General features: G+C 46.5%; 2 protein-coding genes across 5 annotated transcripts in view; one reads left to right on the plus strand and one right to left on the minus strand.

Moving 5' to 3' along the window:
• Enoph1 (enolase-phosphatase 1) overlaps positions 1–6,724 on the minus strand; it is a 29,821-nt gene extending 23,097 nt beyond the window's left edge. The window contains exon 1 of the mRNA XM_041671152.1: positions 6,433–6,724. Coding sequence (XP_041527086.1) covers positions 6,433–6,516 — 84 coding nt within the window. The 5' untranslated portion in view covers positions 6,517–6,724. The remainder of the gene's footprint in view (positions 1–6,432) is intronic.
• Positions 6,725–7,379: 655 nt separating this feature from the next.
• Positions 7,380–12,029, plus strand: Hnrnpdl (heterogeneous nuclear ribonucleoprotein D like). Of its 4 annotated transcripts, XR_005976099.1 has the most exons (9): positions 7,383–7,995; positions 8,734–8,902; positions 8,991–9,152; positions 9,509–9,640; positions 9,750–9,864; positions 10,110–10,280; positions 10,559–10,650; positions 10,998–11,102; positions 11,773–12,029. XR_005976099.1 is itself a non-coding variant. In XM_041671150.1 (8 exons), exons 1-7 carry the CDS (start codon positions 7,550–7,552, stop codon positions 10,627–10,629), a joined length of 1,266 nt encoding a protein of 421 aa, XP_041527084.1. In that variant the 5' UTR covers positions 7,383–7,549; the 3' UTR covers positions 10,630–10,650; positions 11,773–12,029. The 4 variants fall into 4 exon arrangements, 2 of the variants coding, with proteins under 2 accessions (XP_041527084.1, XP_041527085.1); XR_005976100.1 differs by lacking the exon at positions 10,110–10,280 and having other exon boundaries at positions 7,380–7,995; XM_041671150.1 differs by lacking the exon at positions 10,998–11,102.
• The last annotated feature ends 1,622 nt before the right edge of the window (positions 12,030–13,651 follow it).

The raw sequence follows: 13,651 nt of genomic DNA on the forward strand, positions 1-13,651 counted from the left end.
GCTGGAGGCTAGCCTGAGCTTTGTGAGACCCTGTGTCAACAATAAAATTAGATTTAAAAAGTATTTTTTGGTCAGGTGTGAGATAGACTCTTAGCCCAGGTTGGTCTGAAACTCAAGAACCTGAGTGCTAGCATTATAGACACATGCGACCACACTGGGCTTATTGGTAATATTTTAAAAAGCTACTCACCATAAAAAACAAATTAGAAGCCATTTATCCTAAATGAAATTATGAGAAAATAAATGCAATAGCCAAGAGTAGCTAGTCATACATAACTATGGCTAAAGAGTTTGGTAAAGATGTTGGTGCACACCTTTAGTATTTGGGAGGTAGAGGCAGGTAGATCTCTGTAAATATGAGGTCAGCCTGGTCTAAAGAGCAAGTTCCAGAACAGGCAATGCTAGACAGAGAAACTTTGTCTTGAAAACCCAAAAAAGAAAAAAGGAAGAAAGAAAAAAGTAAAGCATTCACTTAGCTCAAAGCAGGTAGGAGTGTTTATTGGGAGACAGCACAACACTGGCTGTAAAGACAAGCACTCTGAATGAGGCTGCCTTTAACATGGGAGGCGTCGTCTCAAGGCAGCTTCATACAGAGGACAAGGAGTAGGAACTTCTCTTGTGACTTCGGAGAAACCTACCCACCCATGCAAGAACAACTTAGTTTTATCATATACGTAAATTATAATGTTGCCCTTTTTCTCCCTTCAAAAATAGTACTGTGGGCTGAGGATAAAGCTCGGGGGGTGGGTAGAACGTGCTAATTTGTCATGCCCACACACAGTTTCATACCCAGCAGATGGAGGGAGGGGAATGGGAGGGGCGATTCAACCCAAGCCTCTGAGTCTCAGCATATTCATTCATAATATTCACCCGCAGAGTGGCTGGAGGATGTGAATTAGACAATTCATACCATTACATTCTATGGCTCCCTAAGATCTACTAACCTCATGATCTGACCACTGTCTCTGCAGTATGGACACATGCCAGTGAAACCAGCAAGCCTGTGGCAATGACCTCGGCATGCTCTGCTGGTGAGAAGTGAGGCTCCCATCACCTATTCTGCTGGGCTCACTGGCAAACGAGCTCTACGCTTACTGTGATTTTTCTTTTAATTTGATTAATTGAAAGGATTAATTAAATTAATTAAAATTAATTTCCTTTTAATTTTAATTTTTTAAAGGTACGGAGTAATGTCGAGCCTAAACTGTTCTCCAACTCATAATCTTCCTGTCACAGCCTCTAGGATAACAGGGATGTGCCTCCATACCAGACTAAAATAACTGCCTCCCACGCTTATTTTGGACACTTCTAACAAGGGAATTGCTTTACAGAACGGCCACACTATCTCCAGAACCTCCCAGCAGTTACAGTACTGAGGACTAAACATCTTTCTCGAGGACAAGATCAGAAACTAAGAGATGCACATTGCCACGGTGCCCTGGGGGCCAGAAGGGCTCACAAACTATCCCTGTCCCAGGGAGGTGAGTGAGGCAGAACCCAAACAATGGGTTCCCTTTTGAAAGCTGGTATCTGCACTCCAAATAAAAGTGCCCAACTCATAAATTCTGTTCTGGAGGTTAACTGTAACTAAAGAAAAGATAAACCCTAGCTTATGAGTTATGAGTCACCACAACAAGTTCCATTATAACAACCAGCTAGAAACTGGGGTCATTACAACCAGTTAGGAACTGGGGTCATTACAACCAGCTAGGAACTGGGGTCATTACAACCAGCTAGGAACTGGGGTCATTACAACCAGCTAGGAACTGGGGTCATTGCAACCAGCTAGGAACTGGGATCATTGCAACCAGCTAGGAACTGGGGTCATTACAACCAACTAGAAACTGGGGTCATTACAACCAGCTAGGAACTGGGGTCATTACAACCAGCTAGGAACTGGGGTCATTACAACCAACTAGAAACTGGGGTCATTACAACCAGCTAGGAACTGGGGTCATTACAACCAGCTAGGAACTGGGATCATTGCAACCAGCTAGGAACTGGGATCATTACAACCGGCTAAGAACTGGAGTAAGGTTTTTTTTTCTTGGTTTGCTGTCTCTGGCAATCTTTTTTTTTTTTAATTTTTTATTGAGAAAAAGAAAAAAAAAGTTTCCGCCTCCTCCCAGCCTCCCATTTCCCTCTCCCTCCTCCCACCTTTCTCCCCCTCCCCCCACTCCTCTCCCCCTCCCTCTCCAGTCCAAAGAGCAGTCGGGGTTCCCTGCCCTGTGGAAAGTCCAAGGTCCTCCCCCCTCCGTCCATGTCTAGGAAGGTGAACATACAAACTGGCTAGGGTCCCACAAAGCCAGAACATGAAGTAGGATCAAAACCCCGTGCCATTGCCCTTGGCTTCTCAGCAACCCTCATTGTTCGCCATGTTCAGAGAGTCCGGTTTTATCCCATGCTTTATCAGTCACAGTCCAGCTGGCCTTGGTGAGCTCCCAATAGATCAGCCCCACTGTCTCTGTGGGTGTGGAGTAAGGTTTTTAAAAGTAACTCAGCAGACAGAATGTCAGATCCTCAGTGAGTTTCTGAGTGTCAGCCAGGCCCAGATTCCTAGACTCTGGGGGGGGGGGGTGTAGAGAACTCACATTTATTCTATCCATCTATTTAGTAGATGAAGAAGCTGAGGTTCCAAGAGGGTTTACTGTTGTCCCAAAGTATATCCAGAACTCAATTACAAGCTACTCAAATCCAGTACCAAGGTAAGGTCATCCAGGCCCCAGGGGCAGCTGTCGTCAAGTGGCAGAGCTCACTAGCACCAACTCCCTGGATTCCAATTGAACATTAATAGCAAGGGGCTTGGAAGAGGGGGTGGATGTACCTCTGGAGACAATAAAGCAAAGCCAAGCACTTGTAAGCACTTGTTCACCTTAGGGACAGCAACTCTGACTCCATCTGGAGCTTGCTGTGTTGATGAGACTGGAGGGCCAGCAGAGCCCTGGGGTCCACAGGAATTACAGGAATGCTCCAGATTTGGTGGGCTTTTGTTTGCTTGGTATTGTTTTGTTTTTTTACTTTTTACATGTGTTCTAGGTCAGAACTCAGGTCCTCAGGTTCATGCGATCAATACTTTGCTAACTACACCATCTCCCCAGCTCTGAGAGATTTTGAACTGAAAACTGAGGGATTTTTGGTTAACCATAACCTCTTTTGTTCATAACCAACAAGTATCTAATTCTCAAAGTTCAAATTCCAGCCCTGAGCACTGCTTTGATAACCCTCACCATCGCAATCTTTTCTAAGCAAAGCCTGGGCCAGCAGGATGGCTCAGCAAGTAAAGGTGCTTGCTCCCAAGCCTGACAACCACATGGTGGAAAGAGATAACATACTCCCACAGGCTGTCCTCTGACCTTCAGACATACACCGTGGCATGTGTACACCATACACATACACAAAACAAATATAAAAAATTCAAGTGTCAAATCTTTTTAAAAGATTATAGATCATGTTCTATATCATAAAAGGTAATATTCTAAAAAAATGAACCACTAAACTGTAATCTTGAATCACACAATCTACACGAGCCCTTTCCTGGAATTATACATTAGAAGGAATACTTAATTTTTGTCTTTGGAGATAAAGTCTCGCTATGCACCCTAAGCTGCCCTAAAACTCACAATCCTCCTGCCTCAGACTCTCCACATGCTTGTTATCATATCAAAAAAACCCCAAAAAACAAAAAGCAAACAAAGACCACTAAGGTTTCCCAAGGATAAGATGCCCGCAGCCCAGTTGACCAGGAGGAGAAACAACGGACGCCTACTTAAGCTCCCACACAAACAATTTGCCGTTCATCACGTAGTTGGTGGCTGTGCTTTAAAAATGGCAGCGAGTGTCCATGTGCTGTTAGTGCTTCCCCAGCTCAAGGCAGCCATGAAGTACCGTGTGGAGAAAACACACATGGCTATACTGCAGTACTAATGAGTCTCCCTACACACACACAAACTACAGCAAACGGAAACACATAAAACAAGGCTGTGCACCGATCGGCATGAAAACAGGACCATCATTTCATGAAAACAAGGACCGAACCTTGTGGGAGTTCCCTCTGAGGTAATGATTCAGTACTGATTAATACTATCACAACTGTTTTTACATGCAATGAGAGAAAAGGCATGAAACAGCAAGCATTTTATCAAATGAGAATTTTCCCCAAGCTCAGCAGCGATAGCTGGTTTCCCAAGTAAGATAACCACGAAAACTGCTGACTGGTGCTAGTTTGTCTTCCCAGGCTAAAAGAAGGCTCAAGGAAATGCTCATTACTTCACCACAGGGGGGGAAAAAAGACAAAGTGGTCTTTGCACATGAAATAAAAATAACTAATTAATTTAAAATTGTTAGGTGCAATAACAGAAATATTGAGTGGCTCTTTTTTAAAACAGAGAGTCTTATGTAGCCCAGACTAGCCTCAAATTTGCTCTTTAGCTAAGGATGACCTTGGAATTCTACAGTGCCTACCTCCTTAGTAATGGGATCACAGACCTTCAACACCATACTTAGTGTGGTGGTTTGAAAGAAAACGGCCCCCGAATGGGAGTAGCACTACTAGGAGGTGTGGCCTTGTTGGAGTAGGTGTGTATGGTCTTGTTGGAGGAAGTAGGTCACTGTGGGGGTGGGCTTTGAGGTATCTTTGCTCAAGCTTCACTCAGTGTGACAGCCCACTTCCTTTGCTTACAAGATGCCGGATTCTCAGCTATTCCTCCAGCATGCATCTGCCTGCATGCTGTCATGCTCCAAGCTCTGATGATAATGAACCGAACCTATGAAACTGCAAGCGAGCCCCCTCAATTAACTGTTTTCCTTTGTAAGAGTTGCCACAGTCATGGTGTCTCTTCACAGCAATAAAAAAAACCCTGAGACACCTAATGTCTGGCTGTTTTAACACCAGGCTGGATAAGCTTCTACCAATGAGCCCATCCAGTCAAGAGTAAGAGGTTTTAATCATGACAGTTTGGGTTCCAATCCAAGGCATTTAAATTACGCAACCTTTTGGAACCTTATTAAATTCGGATAGCGCATACATCTTCATAATTTTGAAGACAAGTTTAAATCTCATATGTAAACAGCAGGAAACAAGACCTACCTGACTAACAATGTTTTAACAGAACACCTTTAAACTCCCAGCTCCATGCTGAAAAGCTGGAGACGGATGTGACTGGGTCATTCTCTTCAGAGGGTTCCAAAGCTTAGTCCCTCAGACTTTCTAAGCATTTCTTACTGGGTGCTGGCGGCCCTCCTGAGGACTCACACAGCCTATAACCCCTATGCCTGCCTCCCCCAGCCCACACACACACACACACAAAGCAGCTAGTTCTATAACATGAGAACGGATACACTTTTCAGCACTCACGCAGTCTTGAAATTTCCCACTGCTCTCTTCTGTAATTAAAATCTCGGGGAAATGGCGGCCAAGTGGACTTTTTCTGGACCTCCATTATGCGTCTAAAGCACCATAACTCTTCTGGGGGGTGGGGGTGGAGGAAGTAGACAGCTGCCAGGTTTGGTGACACTTGTCTATAATCTCAGCCCTGGAGGATGAGGCAGGATTGCCGGGAGTCTTAGGTCAACCTGGGTTATAAATTGAGGGAGTGACTCTGCCTTACAAAAATAAATAAAAATAAAAACAAGGTAGCTGTTACATTTGGAAATCTAAAATTGTGTACAAATATTATGATCTACACTCAGAAAATCGGGTAATTGTAAAACGTGAACAACCAAAAGAGAACTTAAAACAGGCTGCACAATTTACTAGACGATAGAAATTTCCCCTATCCTATCTCAGCTATTCTACATAAACATCTGCAGTTAATACGGGTGATTAAATTGAGTACGTGGAAGAAAGCAAAGCGTGGTTTTCTAGGGACAATGAATGGAATTTAAGTCTAGTGTTCTGGAGGTCAAGAGAAGTAAGCGTGTACACAGCTCAGTCACTTACCAGCACAGGAGACATGGTGCGGAAAGCAATGATCCCAAGGCACCAGAGCCACCGGAAAAACTTTCCCTTCTATCTTTTGCACTGGGAAGACCTAAACCTCAAGGACCACTAACCAAGGCCACTATCTCTCCAGGCTGCAACCCAGCACGTGGTGGACGCTCAGGCACCAGGCGACGGGGTACACATCTACCTGCCAGGCCACGGACGCTGCCGTCATCGCAACTCCTCCCAGCTAACCTGCCTTCCCCCAAGTCTTTGCTGAGACCACCTCCACTTCTTCCTATCCTTCTCTTCCTAGCCAAAAGCAAGGACAGGGAAGGCAGAAGATGGTGGCGCGAGGAAAAGCACCCCCGCAGCGTCGCTCTTCCCCATTCCAGAGACGCAAATCCACATCACGTCTCCTCGAGCCCGCAGGCAAAATCCGCAACACTTAAAATTTCTTTTTCAGACGCTTTTAGGCACAAATAACTCCGCCGCTCCCTTCCGCCCCTCACCTTCACGAAAGCAATCGGGGTTGTGGTACCTTCGATATCTAACAGGATAACTGTGACTTCGGCGGGCACCGAAACCACAACCATTTCCCTGCCGGATGCTACCACGGGCTCGGCCTCGCTGGTAAACGGGAGAGCGCCGCCTGCGCACCGGGACGCCCAGCAACGGTCGGAGCGCTGGCAGCGACGAGAGACTAGAAGCGAGAACGCACACAGGCCGGCTCCGGGGACTCGCGATGGCAGAGCAAGCCGCCCTAGGTGCTGCACCCCAAAGAGCAGAGGAGCAGCGCAGGCCCGGACCACGTGAGCAGGCTGAGGGGCGGTGCTCCGGGGCCCCCAAGGGGCGTGGAAAACAGGGCGCGTGCGCCGATTGGCCACCGGCGAGCCGCGAACGCGATCCGTCAAAATGGGCCTCGCGTGGGCGGGAACAAAGAAGCGAACCCCCGAGCCCGGAGCCCGGAGCGCGGGCGCGAGCCATCCGCAGCCTGGTGGAGCCAGCGCGAGTGGCACGGCCGGGGCACGTGCAGACGGAAGCCCCTGGAGTGGCGCGCTGGGGACGTGAGTGTCCCCTTGCCTTGGCCCGCACCTGACCCCTTCCCCGCCCACCGCGTGCGCTTGGGCACCGCTTCAGTCATCCGAGCAGGCCCCGCCCTCCGCCGCGGCCACAGCCAGCCGGGGAGGCCGCTCGGACCCGGGCTGCGGCGACCCTGCAGCCGAGACCCCCCCCCCCCAGAGGCGACACCGCCCCACGGCGACGGCGGAACAGCCGCCACCACCCAGGGGGTCATCGCGGGTCCGGCGCGAGGACAGAACACGCGTGCGCCGGGCGGGAGGGCGGGCGAGCGCGCTGCAGCTTCGGGTGCACGCCGCCTTTTTCCCGGAGCAGCCAGGCGGTCCCAGCCGCCGCCGTCGCCGCGGCTCCGCACTGGGGGACTGAGGGCGCAGGACGGGAGTGGGCCGGACCGGACGCGCGACACAAAAGGCTCTGCAGGCAAGAGGGACTGTGGCCCTGCGACGGCGCGGCCCGGGATTTGCTGCGCATCGGGCTCGCTCGTCTGATCTCTCCTGTCCGCTCAGCCCGACCCCCAGCGCCACCTCGCTCCTCACCCGGAGCACCGCGATGGAGGTCCCGCCCCGGCTCTCCCATGTGCCGCCGCCATTGTTCCCCTCCGCTCCCGCGACTCTCGCCTCCCGCAACCTCTCCCATTGGCGGCCGCGGGCGCCGCGGCAGCTCGCCCCGCTCCTCCCTTCGCTCGCTTCTAGCGCCTCCCGGCAGGGGGCGCGCCGGAGCCCGCGCCACGTCACCGCCCAGCAGCCCTCCCGATTGGCGGGCGGGGCGGCTATAAAGGGAGGGCGCAGGCGGCGGCCGGATCTCTTCCGCCGCCATTTTAAATCCGGCTCCATACAACGCTCTGCTGCCGCCGCCGCCGCCGGGACCCGCACTGCGCGCCAGCAACCCCTCGCCGACGGCTCCGCCACCATGGAGGACATGAACGAGTACAGCAACATAGAGGAGTTCGCAGAGGGATCCAAGATCAACGCGAGCAAGAATCAGCAGGATGACGGGTACCGCACGCTCCGCTCTTCCCCTCCCCCAGGGCCCCGCGCGCGCCCTTCGTCCCTCTGGAGCTGCGCGCGCTGCCCCCACTATTTCCCCGAGTCGATTCTCCGCGTGCCCGCTGGACCCCAGTAGCTTCCCCACTAGTGGAAAGTAAGACGGGGTGACTCGAGAGGCCCGCCGCGGGTGGGGGAAGGGAGGAGGGGTTGGGGGGAGGAGGGCGGCGCCGCCGGTGTCCCGAGTGCGCAGGCGCCGCGTGGAGCCGCGGGGGAGGGGCCGAGCTCGGTGCGCCGCACGCCGCAGCTGCCGCCGCCTCTTCATTGTGTGTTGCTGCCGGGGCGGCTTTTCCTGGGGAGGATTTGGCAACTTGGTCTGGGCGCCGGTAGCTGACTGATGCGTGGAGTTCTTTAGGTAGCAAGTTGAGTCTAGAGCTGTGGGTAAAAGTTCACTTTAGGTTGTGGGGGATTCGGTTGTAGAAGTTGTACTTTGTAACCCAAAGTCATCAGAGCAGAACCCCTACGGGATTTCGTTGGCGCTTTGTGTTTGCACGGTAGAAAGCAACCTGTCTGCTGGTCCGAGCAAGTGATCTTAAGGTTTTTGTGGCCTATTAGCGTTTGTAATCAAAACAGACTGCTTGCACTTAGTGAATAAATTACCCTGTACTTTTTTTTTACTGTTTAATTACAGGGTTGAAGTAATCTCGAAGTTACTGTTAAGTCTTTTTTTTTTAATAACTTTATTTCTAGTAAAATGTTTATTGGAGGCTTGAGCTGGGACACAAGCAAGAAAGATCTGACTGAGTATTTGTCTCGATTTGGGGAAGTTGTAGACTGCACAATTAAAACAGATCCAGTCACTGGAAGATCGAGAGGATTTGGATTTGTGCTTTTCAAAGATGCTGCTAGTGTGGATAAGGTAGGGATGTGGTCTGCACTGTGTCTTTAGTGTCTCCTTTAAATTGCTCCGGGCTTCTAAGCGCCTGTCAAATTAACTTGTCTTCCAGGTTTTGGAACTGAAAGAACACAAACTGGATGGCAAATTGATAGACCCCAAAAGGGCCAAAGCTTTAAAGGGAAAAGAACCCCCTAAAAAGGTTTTTGTGGGTGGATTGAGTCCAGATACTTCAGAAGAACAAATCAAAGAATATTTTGGAGCCTTTGGAGAGGTGGGCTGTTTGTTTGCATGCATCTGGTGTGTTTTTGAAATACTTGTGCTTGGTCAATTTTGTGTAGTTGTCATTAATATTTCACAGGATAGGACTAAATGCTCTAGTTACTGCATCTTAACAGCGGCTGCTTTCTGTGCTGTAGTAGGAGCCTGGTGTAGCCAAAGCTCAAAGGCTTAAAGTGATGTGTAGCCAACCTATGGCCACTCTGGGGTAGAAGATGCTTTAAAAGAATGTAGCGACTTTTTAGAAAGTGATGCTCAGTAGAATGGGCTTGTGATGTTCGTGAGAAGCTTGTAGTACCTATTCGCTTCCCTTAACTGCTGGTTTTGTTTTGAATGTGCACCTGATTTCAGATAGAAAATATCGAGCTTCCCATGGATACAAAAACAAATGAAAGAAGAGGATTCTGTTTTATCACGTATACAGATGAAGAGCCAGTAAAGAAATTGTTAGAAAGCAGATACCATCAAATAGGTTCTGGGAAGGTAAATGGATTGAATTACATTAAGTGTGCATGTGAAAAGCCTGTTTGAAAAGAAAAGTGATTTTGTGTTCAGAGCTTAGAACATAAGCAAAAATTCTGTTTGTTTTTAGTGTGAAATCAAAGTTGCACAACCCAAAGAGGTATACAGGCAGCAACAGCAACAACAAAAAGGTGGACGAGGTGGGACGGCTGGTGGAAGAGGTGGTGCTAGGGGACGTGGAAGAGGTGAGACTTAATTTGGGGGACACTGATTTTTAAGCTGAGGCAGTTAACTGCTAGGTGCAATTGGCCCATAAGAAAAGGCAGCTAGATTGAATCTTTTATGATGAACCCACATGGTAAAGGCTGTTTTGTGGGGGGGGGGGGGTGTTCTGTTTTAAAGTACAGTGTAGGGGACAGAATGCATCATGTTGTGTTAGCATTGAGAGGGTCCAAAGTGGTTTCCTAACCATCATTGTGCATTGTTTCAGGTCAGGGCCAAAACTGGAACCAAGGATTTAATAACTATTATGATCAAGGATATGGAAATTATAATAGTGCCTATGGTGGTGATCAAAACTATAGTGGCTATGGCGGATATGATTATACTGGGTATAACTATGGGAACTATGGATATGGACAGGGATATGCAGACTACAGCGGTAAGAATACTTAACTTAATTTTATAAACCAGTGGCATTAAATTCAGTTTTGAAGTACTTTCCCATTCTGAAGTTGTTTGTATGAGTTTCCTATTGATAATTGAAGTTGTTACAATTGTGTAGTCATAGGAAAGTAACAGACAGTGATGGCTATTTAAAGTGCAATTATAACTATTGGCTGTTAAGGTGGCTTGATATTTTTAATGTTCAGCATGCATAGTTTAAGGGGCGGTTTTATAGGAAACTTTCTTAGTAAAACATGTATCCTTTCAAACTAGGTCAACAGAGCACTTACGGCAAGGCATCCCGAGGGGGTGGCAATCACCAGAACAATTACCAGCCCTACTGAGGAGGACCTGGGAGAAAGCAGGTGTGTGAGCTTACGAGGAAACATTGGCAATGTCTGATTTCATTTAAAGATCAATAGACAAATGGAAAAGAGTAAACAATATATGTAGTCTTTACTAAATTGTAAATTTGTAATTGCTTTATGAGCCTGTTTTGCCTAAAGTGTCTATAGATCTTTAACTTTAAAGTCTTACCTCACCTTTTTTAGAATTACAGAAAAACTTAAGAGTTTTTCTGTTTGCTTTGTGTACCAGGAGGTTTAAACTTTTTAGAACTATTAACAGGTAAAGTACTGAAATGGGTACAACTTAAGGAAAACAAGAATGTTGTCTTCTAACTCTGACATTATACCTTGTTTGTACCCGCCAGCGGGAACTTCATTGCAGGCCGTGTGTCACCCTGACCACGTCTATCTCTGGGGGTCGCACGTTGCGGGCAGAGCGCAAGGCATACACCAGAAAAGGCTGTCCTGTGGTATGGTCTCTTCCAACTTCATGTACCAGCGTAAAGATTAAAAGTGGAAACTTCAGACTTTGCTTCTTTTTAATCTTTTTGGAGATTAAGTGTCTAAACTTAACTTAAATGGTTTTTTGCAGGAGTTAAAGTACATAAATGCCTTTTTACAGCTTAATCATTTTGGTCTTCTGTTTAGTGTTGTATTTCAATTGTGGAGCCTCATTTTAAGTGTCCATTCTTTAAGATTTAATGCTTGCTTTTTCTTTTTATAGCTAATAGTGAAATCTACAAACCAAAACAAGAACTTTTAAATCTGGGATATAAGTTAAAGATCATATGCACAAAGCAATTCATTGTCATGTTAATACTCTAAACCTGCCTGAAATTTGTATTGGTTGATAGCATTCTACTTGGCTAGCTAGAGCTATGCCTCTAGTTGGCCTTCATCTGCTAGGCTTATAACTGTGGAAAGATTACATTCCTGTATTCTAAAGTGAATCCACCTAATGTCATTTGGGAACTCCACAGTGAGTTTTTCAAACACCCAAACTACACTTTGTCAATAAACATGCATGTGATCTTTAATTGTTGAAGAAAAGAATAAAGTGAGGACTTAATTCATGAAAGTGGACCTTTGCAAACTTGGGAGGGTTGCACACAGCTAATGGTTGTTTTGTTTTTGTTTTAGGAGGTGTAAAGAAACCATCTTACAGGACGACATTGAAGATTGCTTGATCTTGTGTTGACCTGAGATGATTATTTTGTAAAAGACTTTCTAGTGTACATGACACGATTGTGTCCAACTGTATATAGCTGCCGATTAGTTTCTTGTTTTTACTTTGTCCTTTGCTATCTGTCTTATGACTCAATGTGGATTTGTGTTTACACAAATTTTTGTTTGTATTCATGTTAAACCTCAAATAAATGCTTCCTTATGTGATTGTTTTTCTGCGTCAGGTACTACATAGTTCTGTGGAAATGTAAATTTATAAAGAAGCAATAATTAAGGCACAGCTTGTTTTATAGGGGGTATTGGCCCACAGGAAGAGACTGGTCCTAGTGTCCCCTTGTTCCTGGTTTCTGTAGAGGTGTTCTGTGATTATAGTCTAAGGCTTCATTTCTCTGTTAAATGAGATTGATTCCATACCTTTGGATGTTTTCCCCGGGGTATCTGTAGACTGACACTGCAGTCTATGGGATTGACGCTGTCTAGTGGGAGCTGTGCTGTCAGACTGTTTCTAAGGGAAGCACCTTGCTGGGCTAGGACTGCCTCGCTGGCACAGTGCTGTTTTGAGCTGAGCATCCATACAGCCCTGGTTTCTCTCACCATAAAAGCCTGTTAGCACAAAGCTTGTTAAATGGCTATCTTTGCTTTGTTCTTATCTGACAAATCGTGTATGATAATAGTTGGCTCTGGCTTTAAGAGTTAATGGCTTTTCTGCTAGAAAAAGCTTTAGCTGATCACCATAGTTCTTGGGGTTTTAGTACTATAGATAAAGAAATGCAAGAGAAGGATGCTGTCACACTGGTAGTAGGGGCCTCGATTGTCCTGAGGTTTGGATGCAGTGGAAAGCTAACACTGGTGCATTCATCCCACCATAATGCATGAGCTAAGTAGATTTAAGCAGTTCTGTGTTGAGGCAGAGGAAAGGGGCAGTGGAAAAGATGATGAGTCATGGTCTATCTTCTGGGGCATTAAAAACTTAAGATGTTAAGGTAATACAAGCTTTGAGTTTTCCATTGAATGCTTGGACTTAGAAAAGGGGTTTCCATGGTTCCACAGACACTTCTAGGTTTGGGATTTGTTCAAGTTTAGAGTACTTGGTCTTAGAAGACCAGTGTAAGCTTTTTATACTGATGACCTTTTTTAAAATGCCTACAACAACTTTGTTCTGATATTTGTACTTGCTAGGCTATCAAGTTAAAATGCACTGGCCTCGTTTTATTATGGCCAAGTACCAGTGTTGGGCTATTAAAAAGAATCACTGCAACCAAGACAATAGAAGGGAGAGCACATTATGTTAATAGGTACAGTGCCAGAATAAGAAATACCTGTGAGTTCAAACTTACAATTAGGTGACAAGTTGACGTTGAGATTGTCATTTTTCCCTGATCAAAATAAAGTCTTTTTAAAATAAAATTTTAGTTAAGTCTTTATGTATGGCTTGAAGAAAACAAAGATCATTGAGATGGTTTATTAAGACTCTTAGTAAGAATGTGTTTGGTCATTAATGTTCTCTCCCATCCTAACCAAACTGTTAAGCTCAGAAAGCAGCGGGCAGGCTGGTAAAATGGCCTTGCCCTTACAGGCACCAGTTCCTACAACCTGGAGTACATGGAAAAAACTGACTCCAAAATTGCCCCCTCGGTGCAGCAAGGGAGGAAACAACAGTGGCAGCCTTCCCAACAAGGTGTGTATGTGTGTACACATGGATCCCTTGTGGTACTGAGCAATCTTTAGAAATGTTAATTGTGAAGAAAAATTCCTCTCAAACTTGGCCTAATATCACCTATACTCTGAACTTTTTTTCCCCAATGTTTTGAGTTGGTGTCTCTGGTTTTGGAGT

The sequence above is a fragment of the Microtus oregoni genome, unplaced genomic scaffold (genome assembly GCF_018167655.1).
Source record: "Microtus oregoni isolate MIOR12 unplaced genomic scaffold, Mior012 000021F_ref0000039, whole genome shotgun sequence".
NCBI classification, from domain to species: Eukaryota; Metazoa; Chordata; class Mammalia; order Rodentia; family Cricetidae; genus Microtus; species Microtus oregoni.

Bases quoted from the DNA above. Each gene is read 5' to 3' on its own strand.
- Hnrnpdl (XM_041671150.1), top strand. From the start codon at position 7,550: ATGGAGGTCCCGCCCCGGCTCTCCCATGTGCCGCCGCCATTGTTCCCC. The intron at 7,996-8,733 runs GTACCGCACGCT...CTTTATTTCTAG, and splicing joins AAGAATCAGCAGGATGACGG to TAAAATGTTTATTGGAGGCT. The intron at 9,153-9,508 runs GTGGGCTGTTTG...ACCTGATTTCAG, and splicing joins ATTTTGGAGCCTTTGGAGAG to ATAGAAAATATCGAGCTTCC.